Source organism: Pipistrellus kuhlii, unplaced genomic scaffold (assembly GCF_014108245.1).
Source record: "Pipistrellus kuhlii isolate mPipKuh1 unplaced genomic scaffold, mPipKuh1.p scaffold_m20_p_8, whole genome shotgun sequence".
NCBI lineage: Eukaryota > Metazoa > Chordata > Mammalia > Chiroptera > Vespertilionidae > Pipistrellus > Pipistrellus kuhlii.
The window spans coordinates 30041570-30065851 of record NW_023425584.1 but is presented as its reverse complement, the minus strand read 5'-3'; the positions used below and the strand labels follow the sequence as shown (position 1 = coordinate 30065851).

General features: G+C 38.4%; 2 protein-coding genes across 2 annotated transcripts in view; both read right to left on the bottom strand.

The window, feature by feature from the left end:
* The window catches only part of SKP1 (S-phase kinase associated protein 1), a 34117-nt gene extending 30616 nt beyond the window's left edge, over positions 1-3501 (bottom strand). Inside the window, exon 1 of the mRNA XM_045576574.1 lies at positions 3490-3501. The gene's annotated coding sequence lies outside the window, so the exon portion shown is untranslated. The remainder of the gene's footprint in view (positions 1-3489) is intronic.
* Positions 1765-23944, bottom strand: PPP2CA (protein phosphatase 2 catalytic subunit alpha). Its single transcript, XM_036425388.2, has 7 exons — positions 23590-23944; positions 8954-9163; positions 6327-6500; positions 5734-5823; positions 4882-5043; positions 2997-3115; positions 1765-2514 (listed from the first exon to the last, which is right to left on the bottom strand). The coding sequence occupies exons 1-7, from the start codon at positions 23689-23691 to the stop codon at positions 2442-2444; spliced, it is 930 nt and encodes a 309-aa protein (XP_036281281.1). The 5' UTR covers positions 23692-23944; the 3' UTR covers positions 1765-2441.
* Between the last annotated feature and the right edge of the window lie 338 nt (positions 23945-24282).

Here is a 24282-nt window from a genome sequence, read left to right as displayed (position 1 = left end):
AGTCTTTCTGACATGCTAATATTGACATACTACACTTTAATTTAAAACACACTACTGCAACTAAGAAAAAAGTAATTTATCTTTGTTTAGGATATTCAACCTAAGAAATGAGCCCATCGTTTCACCAATTCATTTTACCCATACATTCCAAAGCAAACTTCCTCAAGTCCTCAGTATATTCAAAATACTAATTTTTAGTTGACAAGTCTTTGATTTTTTTTAAACAAGAAGCTTTTAAAATACTTATGAAAATTTTATTTTAATCTACTGAGAAATTAACAGCAGCAATTACAAATTTATAAAGGAAATTACTATACTTACCAATGCATTTTCTTTACTTATTTCATAATCAGGTAGATTACTAACGCTAATTTAGATGACCAAAACTCACAGTATCTACAATTAGACAATTCAAACTCTAGTCATCATTCTAAATTCAAACCATTCTGGCCACAACCCCTCTTCTGATATCACAAAGACGAACTTTATAGAGAAATATGTATCTGAATGAGAATACATGTCTATTACAAGATCTGCATTTCCTTTAGAGCAGCCATCTCCAAGCTTTTGGACCTCACGGACCACTGGTTGGTGATTGGTGCTTTAGAGTGAATTCTGATATCTAAAACAGCTGCTTGGTATCTAGATCACAGGGCCATTGGATTAATACTACGGCACTCATTATTTAGTCAGAGAGAAAGGGCATAAAGTGAGAAAGCAAAAAAGAGAGATAGATGTATTTCTTGTGAAAGCATTAAATAATAAAGTGAAATGGAAACATAGAAAAACTAAGGGCTTTTTGCTTTGTACAATGAACTCTGTAAGCCATCTCAAAAGAGATAAAAAGTGGACCATTTAAGAAAATCCATAGTATGTATGTGTATTTTCCAAAAGTCACTAATAAAAAAGAACTGGAAAAACTTCGTCAGTTCCAAATTCAACACATTACAAAGCCAAAAACCCTTTTAATACTACACTAACATGAATAATATTACTTGTCCTAAAGCTTACTCAGATAGCTTAAGATGATCAAATATTAATTTCTATAGAATTGTTTTAATTTCCAGACCCTACTCAAAGGATACAAGGGGGGAGGGGAAACTATTCATTAAGTGGTCACTGCCCTTCATTTCAAATGCAATTTTTATCCTGCATATTTACCTAAACAATGATCCAGCAATAATTTTCTATTTGGTTTAACTAGTTTCACTTAAAGAGATTAATAATAGGATAATTTGTTAACTGCTTTCTCATGAGACAAATTTAACTTTAGATCATATGACATGTACAAATATTTAAGAACTTACCAATCTGTCAATCATTTTAAAGAGTCCATATATAACAATATATTTATAACCAGAAACTGCACTGAATGATAAGTAGACACATTATTTACTTTGTGGCTCTACCTGAAAACATGATCTTTTATTAAAAAACCCAAAAAACTTAAATTTCAAGTTACATGGTTTTACAGTCCGACCTCACTGAAGTAGCACACAGATTTCCTTTCTTGCAAACAAGTTAATATGCAGGAAGAACCCACAAAGAATACACTGGCAATCAGATAAATTGTACTATCTGAACTATAAATCATGAAATTCATCTGAAGAATGTTAAGGAGTTACCAGAGATTATGTAATGGACTTCATTTTTATTTTTCTTTACCTAACATCCTACAAATTCTAAAATTTATCAACTGATGTATCTTTTAAATAAACAGCACCAGTCTTGCCCATTGATACAATTAAAATTTGACTTTCTCAGTTCTTAGTTCACAAGTTTATTATGAAAAACACTGCAGTGCTCTTGTGCAGTTAACATTGTCTTACAGGAGGGGGAAAACAGTTCTGTTCAAAGCAACTCACCAGGTTCTGACAATAACAAAGAACAACATGAGGCTGAGATTTGAGAAGGGAGATAAACTGAGTGCAGACAAATCGTACAATTAAATTAAACGGTATCCCTGAAAATAAACAGAACGATTTCAAAACTCACAAGTAGAGGGGAGGCCTTGGTACTTATGTTTAAAAATGTTCATTAAGCTCCAATGATTGTTTGTTGCTATCCTTATCTACAGTCATGCTGAGTAAAGCTATAGCTAAATGGAAGTTAAATTGTATTCACGAGGTGTTAATGTTTACATCTTATTATCTGCAGTCTCTCTTAGAAAGCAAAAGTAACTACAAATAACATTATGCCAGAAACTGGTTTCTTGACCAACAATGTCGCTTCAGCATGCAATGAACTGGTTCATTCTAAAGTGGTCACGGCTGTTGATGACAGAGGCTTTGTATTTTTATATGGCACATCTTTTGGTCCATGTGAAAACAAGTTTTTTGAATGTTAACTATTCTCTGACACTTTGGAGTTACTGTTGCTCTTCCAATTTCCATTAGGTCAACATATGGTTCATGGCAATACTGTACAAGTTTAAAATTTCATTACAGGAAGTAGTCTGGGGTACGACGAGTAACATGTGGCTCGCCCCTGCGAGGTGCTGGGTCAAACTGCAAGCTGAAAACAAGACATATTTGTTGTTTATACTCGAAGACACCATTGTACTGACAATCAAAATCAAGAACATCATTCTTTCAAATTTCATGCTATTTTTCCTATCAAATTTCAGCTTCCCTTAATGTAACAAAACTATAGTTCGATCATGCTTTTAATAAGGGTCTTCTAGCTGAATGCCTCCTCAAAAAGACAACATAACGTCAGCCAGAGAGGATATGCTTTTATATACTAGGCTTCCTTATATATAATCATTTGTAAGATGGGCTCTACTAAATGTGTAAAATATAGGTTTAAAGTTCTAATTTATATTAGGGTCAATATATCACAAGTTTCTGTTGATGTATGTCATAATACCATAGATGTGTTTCAAAGGAAACTTAAAAATCAAATTGGAATGTATTTAGCATAAGCTTTTCTTAAAACTCCCATTAAAACTACATATTCAAATAATAGCAATCAACTACTCAGGTGTAGATACTTACAAAGAATATTTTAGAGTATCATCAAGTTCCATGATTGCAGCTTGGTTACCACAGCGATAACAATAGTTTGGAGCACTGAAAATCGTTACTACATTCCTGTCATGGCACCAGTTATATCCCTACAAGAAAAAAAGGATATAAAAATACATTTTACTCCCTTATTTATATAACTGTGACTCCACTCAAGGAAAAAAAAAAAAAATTCTTGCCGAAACCGGTTTGGTTCAATGGATAAGATTCAAAGGTCCCAGGTTTGATTCCAGTCAAGGGCATGTACATTCATTGTGGATACACCCTCGATAGGGGGTGTGCAGGAGGCAGTTGGTCAATGCTTCTCTCTCATCGATGTTTCTAGCTCTCTATCCCTCTCCCTTCCTCTCTGTAAAAAATCAATAAAATATATTTTTTTTATAAAGAAAAAAACTCTTCTCTCAAAAAGGCTTGAAAAATAGCAACACTGTTTCTTAGACAACAATAATTTTTGATGATGTACACAACTTTTTAAATTCTAACCAATAACCAATATATCTTCTTAAATATCTAGCCTTCTGTAAATAGCAGCATCTGTCTCATCAGCCTCTCTTACTGCAGTGGTTCTAAACATGACTGAAGAATGAGTATATGGCCATTCCTTGTAAAGGTAGATGAATGCTCCTAGGAGACCACAGTAACTCTCTCATTAGTCGTAAGTGAAGGTCCCAAGTTGGTCATTGCCCAGGTAAAAAGAATAGATGCTTCTAGCATTCCTGGCTTTATTCCCTCAGTATATTCAAACGAATGAGTTACTTTTAAAGTACTGTTCACTAATTTCTTTCTCTATCTTTAGCAAAGTCAGACTTTATTGATAACCACAGAATTTTATTAGAATTAATCTAAATAGGACCCTAATTTTATTTGTATGCTAAAAATCAATGTTCTATGCTAAGAGCCCATTTTTCCTTTTTCTTCTTTCAAATCACTATAACCTTACCACCCAAAAGACTACTTAAAATATTTTGGTTTATTTCTTCCCAAACTCTTCTTCCACACATACACATGAAATATATGAAATGACAAAATTGAGATAATAAAATATTACATTTCTCCTTTACCTGCCCCCTGAATCTTATTGTCCCACTCTTAAAATCCCAAGAACTATCTGGTCATCTGGTTGGTGTGGCTCAGAGAATGAGCATCGACATGAATCAAGAGATCATAGTTCAATTCCTGGTTAGGGCACATGCCTCAGTTGCAGGCTCAATACCCAGTAAGGGACAGACAGGAGACAGCTGGACCGATGATGCTCACTGATGTTTCTTTTTTTTAAAAAAATGTACTTTTATTAATTTCAGAGAGGGAAGGAGAGGGAGAGATAAAAACATCAATGATGAGAGAGAATCATTGATCAGCTATCTCCTGCAAGCCTTCTACTGGGGATCAAGCCCACAACCCAGGCATGTGCCCTGATGGAGAATCAAATCATGATCTGGTTCATAGGTCTATGCTCAACCACTGAGCCAAGCCAACCTGGGTTCACTCACTGATGTGTCTGTATCTCTCTTCCTCACTGAGGTCAATAAAAACACATTAAAAAAGAATCCCTGTCAAATTTATGGTGACAGAGGGAGATTAGACTTTGGTGGTGAGCACATAGTATTGTAATTGTACACTTGAAACTTAGATGATGTTACTAATCAACACTGACTCAAATAAACTTAATAAAAAAAAGAATCTCTGAAAACTATGAATTTCATGGTGACCAAAGCTTGAGATTTTACTTTTAGTGTGTACCTACTGAAAAGGCTCAGGCTATGTTCCCATTAATATCATTCTTTAAAACTCCCTAATATCTTCCTTCATTAAGTTTACATAGAAAGCAAAACAGGTTTCTAAAAACAGAACTTACCTCCATCACCAGCTGGTGAGCTCTAGACACCAACGTGAGGCCATTGGCATGATTAAATGTCTCAGAAATATCTTGCCCAAAGGTGTACCCAGCTCCTCGAGGAGATATACCCCAACCACCACGGTCATCGGGATCTGACCACAGCAAGTCACACATTGGACCCTAAAAAAGCAAGTTAAGTTAAACAGACTTGTAAAAATGGTTAATAGATGATTTGAATAACTATCAAAAGCAGATTTTATTGATAATCACAGAATTGTATTACAATCAATCTAAACAGGACCTAATTTTATTTGTATGCTAAAAATCAATGTTCTATGCTAAAAATTGAGCCTATTTTCCCTTTTTCTTCTTTCAAATCACTGTAATCTTACCATCCAAAGACTACTTAAAATATTTTGGTTTATTCCTTTAAAAAGTAGTGTTTGCTGAAAACAGTAAAAGGTTTTACAGTTAAAAGTCAAATATCTATGTCAAATAAATAAACTATTTCCAGATGTCTTTAAGAGAAATTGGGACTCAATCAATGAGTCCCAATAGCAACAAACCCTAACTAATAATTTGCCTATGATATACAAATGTCAATGTTAGGCACTAGAGTCTAGTAATTAAGACAGCGACTCTGAAGAAAACTAAACCTTATGTCCTAAGCCCAGTTTCACAAGTATGGTAGCTTGGCAGATTCCTTATATTAGCTTCTTCTGAAGAATGGGTGGAACAAGAATGTTCACACTACGTGGGTTATTTTTGAGAATTAAACAAAAGAATACATATAATGAACTAAGTTACAATTAAATTTTTCTTCCAAGAAGTTTGTTAAAAAGATTTTGTTTCCCAAATAAAAGTCATTACCTCATGGGGAACTTCTTGTAGGCGATCAAGTGCTCTGATGTGATCCAGTGTATCTATAGATGGCGAGAGGCCACCATGTAGACAGAAGATCTGAAAAGAGTGGTTTATAATGTTAACCTCACCTAAAAAAAAAGTTGAAACATTCTGGACTAAGGTGCAGACAGTAGCCCACATTATTTGACCACACTTGTATTTCTGTGTTCTTCCACAACCAGGCTTGTCTCTGCACCTCACTCTAAGCCATCTTTCTCCCAACCCACTCTAAACTATTGAATACACTGCTCTTCTTCCCAATAAACCATCGCTACTTTATGCAGACTCCACTTTGATCTGCTCCTCCAAGAAAATGTTTCTCTGATTTCACTCTCACCACTGACTATCATTTTCTTTTGCACAGAATTTTATCACAGTTTCCTTAATTACATCTCCCAGATGTGTCCAGAAACAATTTGAGAGGATGAATGTAGTCCCAACATATAGTTCAGGGCTGGACACAGAGGCACTTCAAAGAGGCCCCAAAGGGATGTGAGTGGAAAAAGAAATTATTGGTACTTAAACAAACAGCAATGTAAGTTTTAAGAAGATCTACATACCTGCCCATCCACCAAAGCAGTGAGAGGAAGATAGTCAAAAAGATCTGTAAAATATTTCCAAACATTTGCATTTCCATATTTCCTTAAACACTCATCATAGAAACCATATACTTGTGTGATCTGTCTGCTCTCATGATTTCCTCGAAGAATAGTGATGCGTTCACGGTAACGAACCTGGAACAACAAAATGAACAACAACATGAAATGCTGGCTCCTTCAAAAACCAAAAAACAATTCAGCAAACCTTCCACAGGGAAATCCAGAGTTCCAATTTTATTGGGGGCAAAAACAAAAAGACAAAAAACATTCCAAATCCTTACTCACACAGATCTATCTACATGCATTTGTCCATGAGGTATCTGTCAACCCCATCTGAACTAAATCAAACTCCTGCTACCACCAATTTTACACCAAGGGAATTACCAGCTATAACATTCTGTTCATGAATTATTTGTTAAATAATTTTTGGTAAGTCTATAGCTATGCAACAACCATCACAATCCAGCTTTATAATTATTCCATTATCCCCAAAAGATTCCTTATGCCTATTTGCAGTCACTCCCACTGATTTACTTTCTAAGTAATCTCATATAAATTAATCATACAACATGCAGTAATTTGTGCCTTGTTTCTTTCACTTAGGCAGAATATTTTTGATGCTCAACTGTATATGGATCAGTGGTTTGTCTTTCTTAATTGCTGCACAGTATTCCATTGTATGGCCATATCACCTTTTGTTTCTTCACCAGTTGAATGAATACTTGGATTATTTGCAGTTTGGTGCTACAATGAATAATGTTACTATAATCATTTGAATGTACATGGTTAAACTTGAATTTATTGGGGTAACATTGGTTAATAAAATACATGATCTATATATTGTACAGTGTGTTTACCACCCCAAGTTAATGCATGTAAGTTTTTAATTTTTGAAATATTTTTAAATTGATTTCAGAAGGGAAGGGAGGATAAGAGATAGATAGCAACATCAATGTTGAGAGAAAATCATTGATTGGCTGCCTCCTGCACATCCCCACACTGGGGATCGAGCCTGCAACTGGGGCATCTGCCCTCAATTGGAATCAAACCTGGGACCCTTCAGTCCACAGGCCAACACTCTTATCGAAAGAGCCAAACCAGCTAGGGCCATGTAAGTTTTTATATGAACATTTCATTTCTTCTGGGTAGATTCCTAACTGAGTATAACTGAGGGGTCATATGGTAGGGATATGTTTAACTTTTTGAGAAACTGCCAAACTTTTTCAAAGTGCAGAACATTTTATATTCCCACCAGCAACGCATAAAAATTCAATCTCTCCACAAATTCACTAACACTTGGTATTATCAATTCACCAACACTTGGTATTATCAGCCTTATTTTTTATTTATTTATTTAATATATTTTATTGATTTTGTACAGAGAGGAAGGGAGATAGACAGTTAGAAACATCAATGAGAGAGAGTCATCGATCAGCTACCTCTTGCACAGCCCCCACTGGGGATGTGCCCGCGACCAAGGTACATGCCTTTGACCGGGATCAAACCTGGAACCCTTGAGTCCCCAGGCCAACGCTCTATCCAGTCAGCCAAACCAGCTAGGGCTCATCTGATCTCATTTTACTTACATCTTTGAAGACCCTATCTCCAAACAGTCACATTCTGAGGTAATGGGCGTTAGGTCTTAAACACATAAAATTTGGTGGTAGTAGTGGCACAATTCAACCCTTAACAGCTTCAAACATGAATTCTTTTTTTAAAAAAATAATATATTTTATTGATTTTTTACAGAGAGGAAGGGAGAGAGAGAGAGCTAGAAACGTCAATGATAGAGAAACATCGACCAGCTGCCTCTTGCACACCTCCTACTGGGATGTGCCCAAAACCAAGGTACATGTCCTTGACTGGAATCGAACCCGGGACCTTTCAGTCCGCAGACCGACGCTCTACCACTGAGCCAAACCGGTTTCGGCCAAACATGAATTCTTAAAGGTAACATTCCAACAACTGATATTTTGTTCCTTTAAAATACTTCAAAAGTGTCTAGAAAAGTAATTATATTCCCTCCATATCCCAATTTATTGATCTAAAAATCTATCTGACCAGCCCACTAATGTTTTTTCAAATAATCAAAGGTTATTTTCTTCCTTAAGGAATAAGCTTTTTTTTGCCCTAGCTGGTGTTGCTAAGTGGTTAGAACATCAGCCCAAATACCACAAAGACTCAGGTTTGATTTCTGGCCAAGGGCATGTTACCTGTACTGCAAGTTCAATTCCCAGCCCCAGGTGAGGCGTGTATGGAAAGGCAACCAATTGATGTCTCTCTCTCACATCTATGTTTCTCTCACTCTCTCCCTCCCACTCACTAAAAAAAATCAATAAAAAAAAAATACCCTTGAGTTAGGATTAACAAAAAAACAAACAAACAAAAAACTCCCTACAAACACACACACAAAACCCTTTTTGTTTTTATTCTATACCATCCCCTTACTCAAAAAGAAGATAGATCAATCTTAAAGTTTTATTATAAAACTTAATATTCAGAGAAAATCACAAATCTCTGGGAAAAAAGAACATTCAAAAGGACTGTATTACACAGTTTAAAATATCTGAACATAAAATTGAAGTTACCTTAAGAGCTACAAGCAGAGTAACTGTTTCAACTGAGTAGTATCCTCTGTCAACATAATCTCCCATAAACAAGTAATTTGTATCTGGTGACTTGCCACCAATTCTAAACAGTTCCATGAGATCATGAAATTGCCCATGCACATCTCCACAGACGGTGACTGGACATCGAACCTCTTGCACATTGGATTCTTTTGTCAGAATTTCTTTAGCCTACAGATAGAGAGAAAAAAAAAATAAACCAATACACTTGACATTAAACAACATTAACAAAGATATGTTTCTTCATACTTAATGTAGTATAAGGTTAAGGTGACCAGACGTCCCGCTTTTGGCGGGTCAGTTTCAATTTTAACAATTTGTCCCACGTCCTGTGGAGTTTAAAAAAAATCCCGATTTTTGGAAATATTCTTATATAAGGGGCAATCTCAGTAGAAAATGAAATTGCAGGCAATTATGATCCCATTATTAGAGGGCAAGATTTTATTCCATTGGTTCTCTCTCCCCTGAACCCAAAAACAAATGTGTATCAAGATGCACAGCCCTATTTCTCTCATTAGTATCAACAGTTTTTAGGCCTATTAGTTGTCATCAAAGTAAACACTAAAGAGACTATATTATTAGTAGCTATATAAAGATCAATGAAAATGGAGCAAGACCTTCATCTAATTCCTTAGCTTTAGAGTTCTAACAATAATGCTGGCATTCCAGGAATCCAAGCTATGAGGAGAGGTTTCTTAGTCCTGCTTGACTTTAATTGTTGAAAAGACATTAAAATTTTATCTGTATGTTAATATGCTTTTTACAGTTCATAGTATACTCAAATACAAGCTTCTTATTTTACAGTTGGTATCTATTCAATATACATGGGTTTTATACTGCTTTTATTGTAGAAAGCTAATAGCATTCCTCCACATAGTCACAAATTCAAACATTACTTTTAAGGGTAAAATAATCTATCTCTCAATACCATTTTATTCATTCAACACCTTTATTGACCATTACTGTATGACAGAAACTGGAAGATAACATTCATTTGTTACATTTATTTGAGTGATGTGTGAGGCAGGCTCTGCGCTATCTACTGAAGGTATACTGAACAAGGTAGGTCATTCCCATGGTGGTGTAGGGGGTGCAGGCCCACAAGTATCTAAGTCACAGAGTAATTACTGATAAATGCAATGAAAGGGAGAGAGTAACTGGTGGATGCCACTTTAAATAAGATATCACAACTAACAAGAAAGCTCAAAAAGTAAACAGTAGAGGAAAAAGAGATAAACAATAAAATCATTACAGCCCTGGCTAAGTGGAGCATCAGCCTGTGGACCAAAAGGTCCAGGGTTCAATTCTACTCAAGGTCACATGCACAGGTTGAGGGCTCCATCCCCAGCAGGAGGCATGCAGGAGGCAGCTGATCAATGATTCTCTCTCATCATTGATGTTTTTTATCTAACTCTTCCTCTCCCTTCTCCGAAGTCAATAAAAATATTTTTAAAATCACTTTTAAAAAGTGATCTGTGTGCCGAAACCGGTTTGGCTCAGTGGATTGAGCATCGATCTGCAGATTGAAGGATCCCGGGTTCGATTCCAGTCAAGAACATGTACATTGGTTGAGGGTATGCCCCCCGGGGGTGTGTGTGTGTAGGAGGCAGCTGGGTGATGTTTCTCTCTCATTGATATTACTAGCTCTCTATCCCTCTCTTCCTCTCTGTAAAAAAATCAATAAAATATATATATTTTTAAAAAGAACAACTTAAAAAAAAAAAAAAGTGATCTGTGAAGGGCCAAGTGCTAAGACATGCTAGAGTAAGCAGCAGTGTTCCAGGATCACAATCCCTGGGTCAACTGGAAAAACTGACTGAACCTGAGGTCCAAAAAATGAGTGATTTAGTTCCACAGAGGGGATGATAGTAGAAAATGGGAGAGGGTCCTACACAGGCAGATGCAATTACTTGTAGAAATGTCTTAGGAGTTAAAGGAAGGTAAAATTAACATGGATGAAGCATAACACACAAGAGTAAAGAAGAGGGTGGACTGGGGTGGAGGTAGGGTGACCACCTACCCTGGTTTTAACACTGAAAATCCTGCCCCCCGGGAAATGCCTATGCTGTGCCCATGCAAACCATGACAGTTTGGTCACTCCAAGAGTAGGGGGAGATGTAGGGGGAAAATGAAGCATGGATATAGACTGAAAAACAAGTCTAGTCAAAGTGGTATTGGAACAAAGATCCACTGGCAGCAAAGTTGATGAGTGAATATAGTAGTATTTCAGAGGTAGGGGCTACACAATGTGATATTGTGGGTATCTGAAACAGAGTAGAGCTTAAAGGCCAATAGTTTTTCAGGACCAATTCACAGGCAAATCTTGTCCAGGCTCCTCCGGAAACATCTCAAATCTATCTGCTTCTATCTTTTTTGCTACTATCCTGGCCCAAGCCACCATCATCTCACCTGGATTACTATGCTGGCCTCCCTGTTCCATTTTCCTGTCTCTAATCAATGTACCATGCAACAAACTGACAATTTTTACAATGTTCCCCAGATTCATTTTGGTTACAACTGTGTATTGAGAAGCTCGCTAGAACAATGCCCGAGATGTAGAAGGCACCTCAGGCAAGCATCCAGAATTTTTTACGTCTCCCCTCCCCACCTCACACTGGTGCTCTCACGTGCAGGCAAGTTTAAGAAAATGTTCAAGTCTCTAAATATCTTGGAGCCTAATTCAGTACATTCACAACCACTGACACCCAAAATTAATTCGCTTTAACATTTTTAAATGTAGAAAAATATTCACTGTCCTCAAAAAGAGATATTTCTAAAGAAATACATATAATCTACATCTCTAGTGTAATTCCAACCTTCCTTGGTTTATTATTAAAAAGCAGTTCACTAGACATATCCTATTACTGTTTGGCATTAATACCATGTGTACATACTAATGAAAATAGCTATGAATGAAATGATAGGTCTTATTTCAAAGAAATTTTCAAAAGTTATTAACTATTCTCTATAACCCCATTCCCCCACTTGGACAGCGTAACCACCAATAGCATTCTGATATATATCCTTTCAAAACTTTGTCAGACATTTTAAGTCATATTATGTGTCTAAAGAAATATAATTGCATATTTAAACTTGAACCAATATTGTTTAGCAGTCTGCTTTCCTCCTCACCAATATATCTTGGAGTTCAGAATGCATAGGCCTGGTTAATTTCTCACATCGAACATGGAATATTAACTGAGGAACTAGAGGCCCCATGCATGAAATTTGTGCACAGGTAGGATCCTTAGGCCTGGCCAGCGATCAGGGCTGATCAGGGCCTTCCAGCTGCATGGTGGTCAGTGCATGTGATAGCAAGCGATCTAACTTCAGGTTGAACTCCCGAGGGGACATTGCATATTTGCCTTTTGTATATATAGTATATAGATAGATAGAAGATAACACTCTGGGGGGTCGGGGCACCTGCATTTATGTCCTAGTATTTGCTCCCTTGTATACATATGAAGGCACACTTCCTGTATGAAATGGACTTATTAGTATATCTAGTAGTTTGCACTTTTTTCTTCTTTTTTAAAATATATTTTTATTGATTTCAGAGAGGAAGGGAGAGGGAGAGAGAAACACAGATGAGAAAGAATCATTCATCAGTTGCCTCATGCACACCCCTAAATGGAGATCGAGCCTTTAACCCCGGCATGTGCCCTGACCGGGAATTGAACCATGAACTCTTGTTTCATAGGTTGACACTCAACCACTTAGCTATGCTGGCAGGACTCATCCTCTAGTATTCTGACTGCTATAATTTAAAGCCTATGTCCCTGAATTATGCATGGAAACAAAAAAGCAACACACACACACTCCCAAACTTTTTTGCTTCTCCTAAATCCCTAAAACATTTTTTCCCCCAGACCTTCAAATGCCTCAGGTACTTAACATTTGGGGGGAAAAAAGATCAAATAAAAAAAAAAAGTGTAATTAGCACCATATTCATTTTTTTAAAAAATTGGAACCCTACTGAAATTCAGTCAAATGGTAAATAATGAAATGAATGAATTCAAGGAAAAAAGGTTTGATGTAAAATTTCTTAGCTTGGCCAGTGTGGCTCAGTGGTTAGGTGTCAAACTAGATCTCGGGTGATTCCTGATCAGGGCACATGCCCAGGTTGTGGGCTCCATCCCCAATAGGAGGCAGCCAATCAATGATCATCTATCATCATTGAATGTTTCTATTTCTCTCTCCCTTTCCCTTTCTCTAAAAATCAGTAAAAATATATTTTTAAAAAACTTCCTGGAACAGTTAAAATGAGAATAGGCTGTTTTATTAATAAGAAGAGACCATCACAAGTAACAGTGTGAAGGTAAAATTTTATACCATACTAATAAACAATTTGGAAAATAACTTGAAGGAAAGGAACCTTTAGGGGTATTAATTAATTTTCAACATCCTCTCAGGATTCCAAGTTCAGATTCAGAAATCAGACTGTATTTCAACCTGCTATAAAACAATAAAGTGTAAGGTGAATGACTTATATAGATCTATTTGACATTCTTAGAAATAGGTCATTCCTAGCCACCATAACATGAAATTACAAGCAAAGCAGTCTTAAATTAGACCTCACAGATCATCCAAGCCAAGATTTTTCAAGGAAGTAAAAGAGAAAAAAACATGAACCAAGATTCATCAACCACTTATAATCAAACAAACATTTAAAAATACAATATGATTACAATTAAGGAAAATTTTTTAATAAAAAGACCAAAAAGCATTAAAATGTTGAGATTATTAATTTCAGTGGAAAAACTTTAAAGAATATTAGGTCTAGTAATAATTAATGTCGTTTTCTAATACTTTTTAAATCGAATTTATTTAAACAATACAACAAAATTTAATCAACAATATAGTTGCCGTTGTTTTCTACTACTTGTGCCCAACGCTCAGGAAGCATTTTAATCCCTCTGTTGTAAAATTCTTGTGATTTTGATGCAAAAAATTCGGTCAATGCATTTTTGAGGCATTCTTCATTAATAAATTTTTTTCCTAGAAGAAAGTTTTGCAAAGAACGAAACAAATGGTAATCGGAAGGGGCAATATCAGGAGAATATGCAGGTTGAGGGAGAACTTCCCATTCCAACTGGCGCAGTTTTTCAGCAGTGATTCTTGCAGTATGCGGTCGTGGTCGTGCGTTATTGTGGTGAAGAATTACGCCCTTCTGATTAATCAGCGCGGGTTCTTTTTCTCTTAAAGCTTGGGCTAACCTTTCCAATTGGGCACTATACACTGCACTTGTACTGGTTTGGTTAGATGGTAAAAGTTCATAATGAAGAATTCCTTTAAAATTCCACCAAACACACAACATCACTTTTTTCGCATGCAAGTCAGGTTTTGGCATGGGCTGCGGAGCCTCATTTTTGTCCAACCATTGAGGCCGCCTTTTCAAATGAACATACAGCACCCATTCTTCATCTCCGGTAACAATTTGCTCAAAAACGGCAAACGGTTTTGATGAGAGAGGAGCGAACTGCAAATTGTGACTCTTTGATTACGGTTGTTGTCAGTCAACTCATGAGGAACCCATTTTCCAAACTTTTGGACTTTGCCAAGTGCACGCAATTGATTGGAAATTGTTTTTTTGTGAACAATTTAAAGTTGTCGCAAGCTCTTGTTGGGTAATTTGAGGATTTTGCACCAAAAGAGCTTGAAGAGCTTCTTGATCAAAATTGGACACACGGCCTCGACCACTCTTGTCATCTAACGAAAAATTTCCCTCGCGAAATTTCTCAAACCAACGCTGGCATTTTCTGGCGCTAACTGCATCTTGACCAAGAGCACTAGAGATGTTTTTTGCAGCCTCACTTGCTTTTCTTCCTAATTGGAACTCGTAAAGCATGCAGTGCCGAATATGCTCTTCATCCGCCATCTTCTTAGCCCTAGTTTTGCAACAAAAACCAAACCAAACACAAACTTTTTCAAGCAAAACTTGTTAATTGCACTTCACACGTTCTGTAGATACACCACGTGTTTGAAGGTTACGTCAATACAAGTCAACGCCAAGCAAGATTTTAAACGAATGTTTAAAAACGACATTAATTATTACTAGACCCGATATGTCTTAATCTTACCACACCAACAAAACTACTCTCATTTCTTCCAGTTTTTACCTACACACAAACCTCATGTCTACAATTGGTCAACATCTCTTTTTGTGCTCTAATATTTCATATTCACTAACCCAATTTCCCATAGCATTATACTGATCATTTAATTTTTTTAATTTTTTGATTTTTTAAATATATTTTATTGATTTTTTACAGAGAGGAAGGGAGAGAGATAGAGAGCCAGAAACGTTGATGAGAGAGAAACCTCTACCGGGGATGTGCCCGCAACCAACGCACATGCCTCTGACTGGAATCGAACCTGGGACCCCTTCAGTCCACAGACCGACGCTCTACCACTGAGCCAAACCGGTTTCGGCTATACTGATCATTTTAAACTGCTGTATAACATCCTCCGGAACAGATTTATGCGCATATTATTGTTATTTGAAGGATTTCTTTTCAGAAAAATTTCAATTGTGGGATTATAGAGCAAGATAGTATTTTTTAGTTTCATATGTACAATATAAAAGGATATGCTTTTTGTTAGTGGTGGAATGCGGAAGAGCTGCTGCTGCCTCTGAAGCAGTAAGCGAGCCTTTCGCTTAGTGCTACCACTCCAAACTCTCCCACCAAGGGCCCTTGAATCTATCTATCTGGGGTGAAGCAAGACCTCCTAGCTGGATCCTACCCCCCAACCCACTCCCCATTTAGGCTGACTTTGTGTGTCCTAACAAATTGGCATGGTGCTGCTTTATTTTAAACATCTGCCTTGGGCAGTCGATGGGCTGAATCTGACCATTTCTGGCATAGTCTTGTTGAATCCCTCAATGGGCTACCAGAATACAGTTTTAAAATCAAAGAACTAAGTGGCACCAACAGCAACAAAATGGAGGAGGGGAGGGGAGGGGAGGGGAGGGGAGGGGAGGGGAGGGAAGAAAAAGTGATACCTGCCAAAAGGAATTTCCAGCCCAGAAAGTAAGTTCAGTAAGTGGAGCAAGTGGCCATTTCACTCACCCCTCTAGTATCCCAATTCCAACCATTTCCAGCAGCAGCACTTCTGTATCTATCTGGAGTCCAGCTTCCATCTCCTCACTGTCAGATCCCTTTCCACCTTCTCTTCCTGCATGCATGACCTATAGCTCATAGCCTATACTATGGTTTCAGGTTATAGTCAAGAATACAATAGCTCAATTTTCTACTTTGGGGGCATGGACTACAGATCTTACTTGACTCCTCTGCATCACTAGCTTCCTGGACCAGGACTCACTCACAACCTATTGAGCCATCTCAATCAGTACTCAGCTTCTCTTTCTACCCAGGGATATGTAGCTTCAAGTCTGGTTTCAACTACTTAACTGTGTGGATTATAAGGACCAAACTGCCTCCTGGAAGTTTAACTTCAAGAATGACTGCTTGGCCGAAACCGGTTTGGCTCAGTGGACTGAAGGGTCCCAAGTTCGATTCTGGTCAAGGCATGTACCTTGGTTGCGGGCACATCCCCGGTAGGGGGTGTGCAGGAGGCAGCTGGTCGGTGTTTCTCTCTCATCGATGTTTCTAGCTCTCTATCAGTCCCTCTCCCTTCCTTTCTGTAAAAAATCAATAAAATATATATATTTTTAAAAATGACTGCTTGGATTATAAAGATCAGACATCTTGCGGAAATTTCAGGTTTTGTGAAGACGTGTAGAAACTTTCTTGTGTGGGTGATTTTTAAATATACGGGGCTGGACATTCCAGTTTTAGCATGGTTTTGCAAATCAATGTCACAATAAGTTCAATTAAAAAGACAAAAAAGAGATGGGGCTGGACCGGTTTGGCTCAGTGGATAGAGCGTCAGCTTGGGGATTGAGGGGTCCTGGGTTCGATTCCGGTCAAGGGCATGTACCTTGGTTGCAGGCACATCCCCAGTGGGGGGGGTGCAAGAGGCAGCTGATCGATGACTCTCTCTCATCGATGTTTCTAACTATCTCTCTCTCTTCCTCTCTGTACAAAATCAACAAAATATATATTAAAAAAAAAGAGAGAGAGAGATGGGATGATGCTCAGATTCATCTTCTGGGATACTTGAAGGAAAAATGAAGGTCCTTAGAGGGGCCCACCCAACAGCAAACTGAAATGGGCAAATCAACTTAAGATCCTGTCATAGTCTTAGATCATTGGTTTTCCTGATTTGCAAAATGATCAAAAGCATTCTGTCATATGCAACCAAAACAATACAAACAGTAAACTGTAAGGGAAAGAGGGGAAGGACAGGGCCTACATAAGCAGAGATGTTCCAATGGTTTAGCCAATTCTGACCAAATCTTAAAAAATTGACAGAATCTCAGTTCACTTGTGTCTCATGATCAACTGTTAGCTGGCACTGAGAAGCTTTTCAGGGCTGTGTGAATTGTGCAACTGATTGTCCTGGATGCACTACTTTATTTGTAATATGTTCACAATATGTAGTTTAAGAGACAATCAGCATCTTATATAAATGGTACACCAGTGGTTTTTAATTTGTGATCTCAGACTTCAAAACTGTGATCACCTGTTATTGTATGCGACCTTGAAGTCAATCTTTGTAGGGATTCTTCTGTGATTAAATTGGTTATAATAATAAGTAAAATCCAGAGCAACCAAGTACTTATCTAAAAACATTACCTTTGGCTGGAGATGCTGCACTGCAACTTTACATCAAAATGTCTCTGGACAAGGAGAATGAGAGCAGAGGACACAAATTCATCTGCAATTTATAGCCATTAAGTCTAGCAGTAAAGAGACAATGGTCAATTCTCTGGCCCTAGTAAACTTAAAACTAAGATCATTGTTATTTATGTTTGCAGATGTTAACTGGAAAAGTTATATATATGTAAACCTTTTCTTCCTCTATTAAGCAGGTATGTATAATTGTATCTAACAGTTTGGGTGTGTGCAGAAGACAACCAATAAATGTGTTTCTCTCATTGAGAAACATCAATATTTCTCACTCTCCTTTCCTCACCCCTTCTCTTCCACTCTCTAAAAATCAATGGGAAAATATCCTCCTGTGAGGATTAAAAAAAAAAAGAACAAAAAGCAAACTACCAAATCCCTATGATAATGCTATTTAAACAAAGTTAAATACTGAAAGTCAGTAATACATGTAATAGGGGCTTAAAATTTTTGGTTGAATTAATTCCAAAAACAAATGTACAGTGTCGCATTAACAGCATCAAATGACACTCCATAATCTTTGTCAACTACACTTCTGTATATGACTCTAGATAAATAAACAAACTGTTTCCCAGGGCACTCTAGAACAAAGGTTCTCACGCTTCTTTCACCCTCCCCCACCCCCCACAATATAAATGTAAAAATTCCAATCTGTAGTAGTAATTAAATGATTAAGCAGAGGTGGGGACAGGGAGTGGTGCCAGAGGGCCTGGCCAGCTGGTCATGTACAAACTTTAGACACACATTTCTCTGTCACTGCCTTGTTCATCCATTTCAAACCACAATACCAATATATATCTAGGCAATAGAAATTTGGTATTGTGAAATTAAGCTATTAACTCCAGGTTGTTACTTTGTAGTTCTTTCAGACCCTAGTCATTTATTGACAAGCCATAAGCCTCAACTTCAGCTGCTTCTACTACTTCTGCTCCAGATGTAGAGAGAAAAGCTATTTAAAACAACAAAAGGAAATCTTTCTCCTTCCTAGTTCTGGTCCAATTCATATTTCACTTGTGTAGGAGTATAGGTTGAGGATTTTTTCAGACAAGGATGGTAATGAGAAATGATTTAAAGAAAAAAAGTGTTATAAGCATAACCCATGGACACAGACAATGGGGAGGGGGTGAGGGCATGTGCTGGGGGGGAGGGGAAGGATGATCAGGGAGAGGTCAATGGGGAAAAAAGGAGATATATGTAATACTTTAAACAATAAAGAATTTTTTAAAAAATGAAAAGAGAGACTGGACCAAGTAGAAAAGAGTTAAAAAAAAAAAAAAAAAAAGAAAAGAAAAAAAAAAAAAAAAAAAAGAGGGGGTGGGGGTGGTCCTCTGCCACACAAAACTTTTCCTCTCTCTCCTAAGTACCTTAACAAAGAGACTCCTGTCAATCATTTCTTCAACCCAAATCCAATGTCTCCTGGTTCTCCGAGCTTAAATAATCTAAATATTCCACATGACTTATGAGATAGGGAAAATACCTGCTGTCATAAAAAGGGTGAACACCAGAGTGGTGATGCAATTATTCCAAAGACTCCTGAAGTGCTCATCATTCTTTCTACAGCATGAGTTTCACTTTAGCCCTATTATCAATTTTTGTAGACACAGAACTCTTGACTCTGGTAAAAACAAAGGAAGAGTTGCAGAACTTGTGTATCTAAATAGCACTGTTCACCTTCTTAGTGTTTCCTCATTAAGTCAACTCAAAACTGTGTTACTGCTTTATGCCTGGAAGACCATGAAGCACAGAGGCACAGACAGCTTTGACTGTGGAAGTGATGAGGATGAAAAAGAAAGGCATTTTACAGGCTGTAATGAACAATAATGTCAGTTATGCTTTATTAGAATATTTCACTCTATGGATCACAATTTACCCTAAGAATACACAGAAAATAAACTGGAGTTTTCACCTCATTAATCTTTTTTGAGGGGGGAATGCAGTTAGCCACATCCAAAACTGAAGAATTATTATTATTTACTCCCTGACACAATGACAGGAATAGGGAACTTTCAAGCAATCAAAATTAAACTAATGCTTTATTTTACAGAGCTGTTGATTCTACAATTCAGTCTGGCCTCAATTCACCTGCCTCTTTTATTAACACTACCTAAGAATCTAAAGGGGGTGTGTGAAGCAAGGTTAGAACATTGGTTTTAGAATCCTTAATCTAGGCAATCTCAATTTAGCCCCTGCAGTCAATAACTACTTTTCTGAGCCTCTAGTGTCTATTTATAATTGAGGACAATAACTGTTACATAAATTAAGAGAACTATGCATGTGAAAGTATGATGAACATAATATTCTGTATTACGCTTCCCTGCCAACTGTTTTCAATGTTCATATTACTTTTATGTAAATGAACCAAACAATGTTGTAAACCAAACACATATACAGACTAGCAAAAAACATATTACATTTCATAAATTACATTTGCTCAAATATTTTGTAGCTCACCTAATTAGAAAGAAGGGATTTGTTTTCTATATACTCATGTAAAAAAGGTTAACACTAAGGGAGGCCTAATGACTACGGTACATTTTATTTATAGTGCTTGTACAGCAATGGAAAACAGCATTCCTAGTTAAAGAACTGCTTTGAGGAGGGGAAAAATATCTGGCTACCAAACAACATTCTCCACAAGTTTGGTAAGAACTGAAAGCACAAAGCCAAAAATCATACCTAAATTAAACCACTGCTGAAGTCATATAATAAACTGTTTACTGTAGTCAATGTGAAAGCCAAGATGGCACTAATATTTTTTCCCCATCTGTAGATGGAAATATGCCAGTCCAGTTACACAGATGTAGTCATGTTACTGACTATAGAATTGTGCCTGACACAAAACTGCCCTCACTCACCACAAATTTTTAAACATTCAACAAATTATGATTTCAAAAATGAAAAGGTATGCTGCACACACACAATACCTTGGCTTTGATATAAAACCTTTACCACATCTGAGGGGCGGGGGAGCTTGACTTGTTAATAACATAAAACTACGCGCTAGGTCTTATTTCAGGGGATGTCTTATCTTTCCATGCACTAGGTCTTATTTTCGGGGAAACACAGTATGTTCACTCTTGGATTCTCTGCATTTGAACACCTACCACTGTTCAGTGTTGATGAGATACCATAACAATGACTTCTACATTTTAAAAAATTACAATAATCTCTTATGATGATCTTTACTACTTAACTTTAAATATTTCATTCAGATCAGGCATTTTCAGATATATAAAAGGTTTTAAAATTATCATGCCTTCTAATAAAGAAATCACCAACTATTATTAATTAGCTATTTCCAACAAGCATCTTTTCTTAAAATAAAAAAACTATTGTAACAATGAAAAAAAATTTTCCCTCGAGATTTTTAAAATACGTAGCTTTCACCAGATGGGTTATTAGCCATACAAATATTAACAGTGAAAAGATAATCTTTGTTTTTCTAGGAAGACTTGTACAAAAGATCATTTCAAACCATGTATCCTAACTCATCCCAGAGACCTAAAAAACTGCCTTCAAATAATTTAGTCTGGAAGGTTAATATAATACCAAAAGTTGAAATATTTACAAGCTAAAGACAACTGGAAGGCTGTGTGATGATATCCCCCAAAAGGCTCATCCATTTCTTGAAAACCTAACTCCAAATATTATTTCCATCTTTTTGGCTCTGAGAATTAAAATCTGGACAGACTGGATGAGCAATAGAAATCTAAGCATAAATTGATTAATCTCACTCATCTTATGTTTCACAAAAAATATGGAAAACAACGAACATTTACTAGGTGCACCAAGCTTCATACACCCCACCGAGCACCTAATATTTCATCTGTAGTCTCCAACAACACAAACCCTCTACTTCTGTGGTCCATTTACTGCCGATTTCCAACTAGATTCAGACTCCTTGAGAATGAACATCATATTCTGCATTGCTTCCCATTCCTCTCAAAAGGAAGCAATCTTGGATATTTCATAGGTTTCCAATATTTAAACACAAAGCACTCATTTAAAATGGAATTGTATAATCTCAAATTAAATGTTTCATGTCTACAGATGAGAAAATGGGTCCTGGTTAGGTAGCTCAGTTGGTTAGAACATAATCCCAATACACTGTGGGTTCAGGGTACATAGGAGAATCAACCAGTGAATCCATAAATAAGTGGAACAACAAATCGATGTTTCAAAAAAGAATATGGACCAAATGAAGTGGTTGCCCAAAGGTCAGTCACAATTGTCCACTAGTGTCCAAGTCTAACTTTGCAGTTCCATGATTTTCCAATTACATCATTACTTCTCTTCCAACATTTTCTACACAAATGACTAGTCATCTAGCCAATTGCTGACTAAGTCTTTACATAAAGTACTAAACTCAAAGTCATTAAAATAATCACTTATGGTACCTACAAATTAAAACCTGATAATATATATTAAATAATTTTGAAAAGCTTATTTATAAACCTTTAAAATAAACACTATCCTCATTTTATGCGGGGGAATTAAGGATCAAGAAGCTAACATTACAATGCAGCTCCAATAGATGATGTGCCACCTCTTTAACTAGGAGAGTTTTGTTTGGGCTTGGAATAAATAAATCTGAATTTGACTCACTTAAAGTGCAATTATTTATAGCATAATTTCTTTAGAAGCCTATTTTAGGGGTATATAGGCCAAACTCATGAACCTAATTTTCACATCAAACCACAAACAAGTCAGCATAATTGCTCTGTAATAACTTTCTTCACTAATACAAAGTGATAACATAATATTTCACAATTCTGTATTAAAATAAAATGCTGCAAAGTTCACTTAAAAAAAAAAAAAAAGGGTAACTAAATGGACTACAAGATTCTGTTTTCAGCATCTGTAAGCACAGGTCCGCAACACAGGAAACGCTCAATCGATAGCTCTTATGGACACTACCACTTAAAGCCACAAAAATACAAACAAGTAACTTTCCTAAGAGCCAGGATACAAAATCTGCTGCTCTTGGTTTATGTTGCTCACTTAAAATAAATAAATAAATAAATAAATGGCAAAATGCCAAGTACGTTAAGCTTAGAGAAAGATTTCACACTACCCATTTTGAGTCAGCATATAAATCATAAATGCAACTGACGTTTGATTTCCAATCCCAAAACCCCATATATTGTATGATTCGCCAGAGTCTCCATTTCTTCCAACTATGAAAAACTACTTCTATTCCTCCCTAGATCTATCTACCACCATGACCTTCGTAGAAACTAGGTTAGAGGTTTTTAAATTCTTAAAAAACACACTTTACAAAAAAAAAAAAAAGAATGGAAAACTTAGCGCAATCCACCTAGGATAGAAGTAAAGCAGTGGGGCCTTTCGATAGATAGGTCTTGGGGGTCTGGCATACAAGCTTGCCTTTGGGGAGGAGGGGGCCCTCGGACAGCTTTGGAGCGAAGGCTGAGTCCAGCGCCCGAGTGGAAAGCTTCTTGCCCCCTCCCACCCCCCCTCACATAGAGTCTCGGGCTCTTTCTCCATGCTGGAGAACCCCAGGACTTTGGCCCGCATCTCAAAACCGTCCCCAACCCGGGTCCCCGCTCCCCCAGCACCGTCCGACGCCAAGGCCGGGAGGCTCCGAAGCCTCGGAGCGCGGCGGACGGCGCCATTTTAGGCGGCAGTGGCAGGGACAACCAATCTCGGCGCGAGAGGCAGGGGGCGCCGGGTCGCCTGGGAACCACCGCCGGGCCGCGCCGGACCCCGGCCTGGGAAGCGCCGGGGGCCCGGGCCGGCGGCCTCCGCCATGTTGCACCCTCCCCACGGCTACCTCTTCCGCGGCGGGCTCAGCCCACCGCGGCCCCCGCAGCCGGAGCCGGAGCTCACCTTCTCGCAGAGGCTCTTGACCTGGGGCTCGGAGAGCTGCTTGCACTCGTTCAGCTGCTCGATCCACTGGTCCAGCTCCTTGGTGAACACCTTCTCGTCCATGATGCCACCCGCCCCAACAGGCTGCCGCTCCGCGCTACCCCCGCGCCGCCGCCGCCCGCACACGGGCCACACGCACACGCCGCCGCCGGGTCCCGAGGTGTCGGTGTGGTGACTGGCGGTTGCTCGGCGCTAGCTCCGGCCCGCTGGCTCTCCCCGCAGTGCTCGGCCGCCGGCCGCTTGTCTTCCTCACTAGCTAGAGCCCCCGAGCTCGGCTCTCTGTAATGGCGGCCGCCGGCGTGGTGACGTCACGCCGGGCGTCAGGAGGCGGCGGGACGCGGAGGGGTGGGAGGGCCGCGGCGCGGGCTGCGCAACTGCGGAGCCGGCCCTGGGCGGCCGCCAGACCGGAAGAGGGGCGGGAGCCCGGGGCCAACGCGCAAGCGCAGCACAGCCCGCCGGTAACAGGCACCTCGGGCACAGGGCGTGGTCCTCCAGAGGGAGGGGTTCAGGGGAAAGGGCGGGCCGAGCCCCGGTGCTGTGATCGCGGCGGGGACCTGGGCTAATCCTGGGGCCCGAAGTCCTACGCGGAGGGGGCGGGAGCCTGGCGTAGCGCAGTCCCCGCTGGAGGGGCCTCACAACTGCCGGAGATCTTTT

What these genes read in the sequence shown, in the direction of transcription:
- PPP2CA (XM_036425388.2), bottom strand. Translation starts at nt 23,691, where the DNA reads ATGGACGAGAAGGTGTTCACCAAGGAGCTGGACCAGTGGATCGAGCAG. An exon ending in CTGCTTTGGTGGATGGGCAG is followed by an intron (nt 5,824 to 6,326) that starts GTATGTAGATCT and finishes CACTCTTTTCAG; the next exon opens with ATCTTCTGTCTACATGGTGG. An exon ending in GATACTCTAAAATATTCTTT is followed by an intron (nt 2,515 to 2,996) that starts GTAAGTATCTAC and finishes TCTTGTTTTCAG; the next exon opens with CTTGCAGTTTGACCCAGCAC.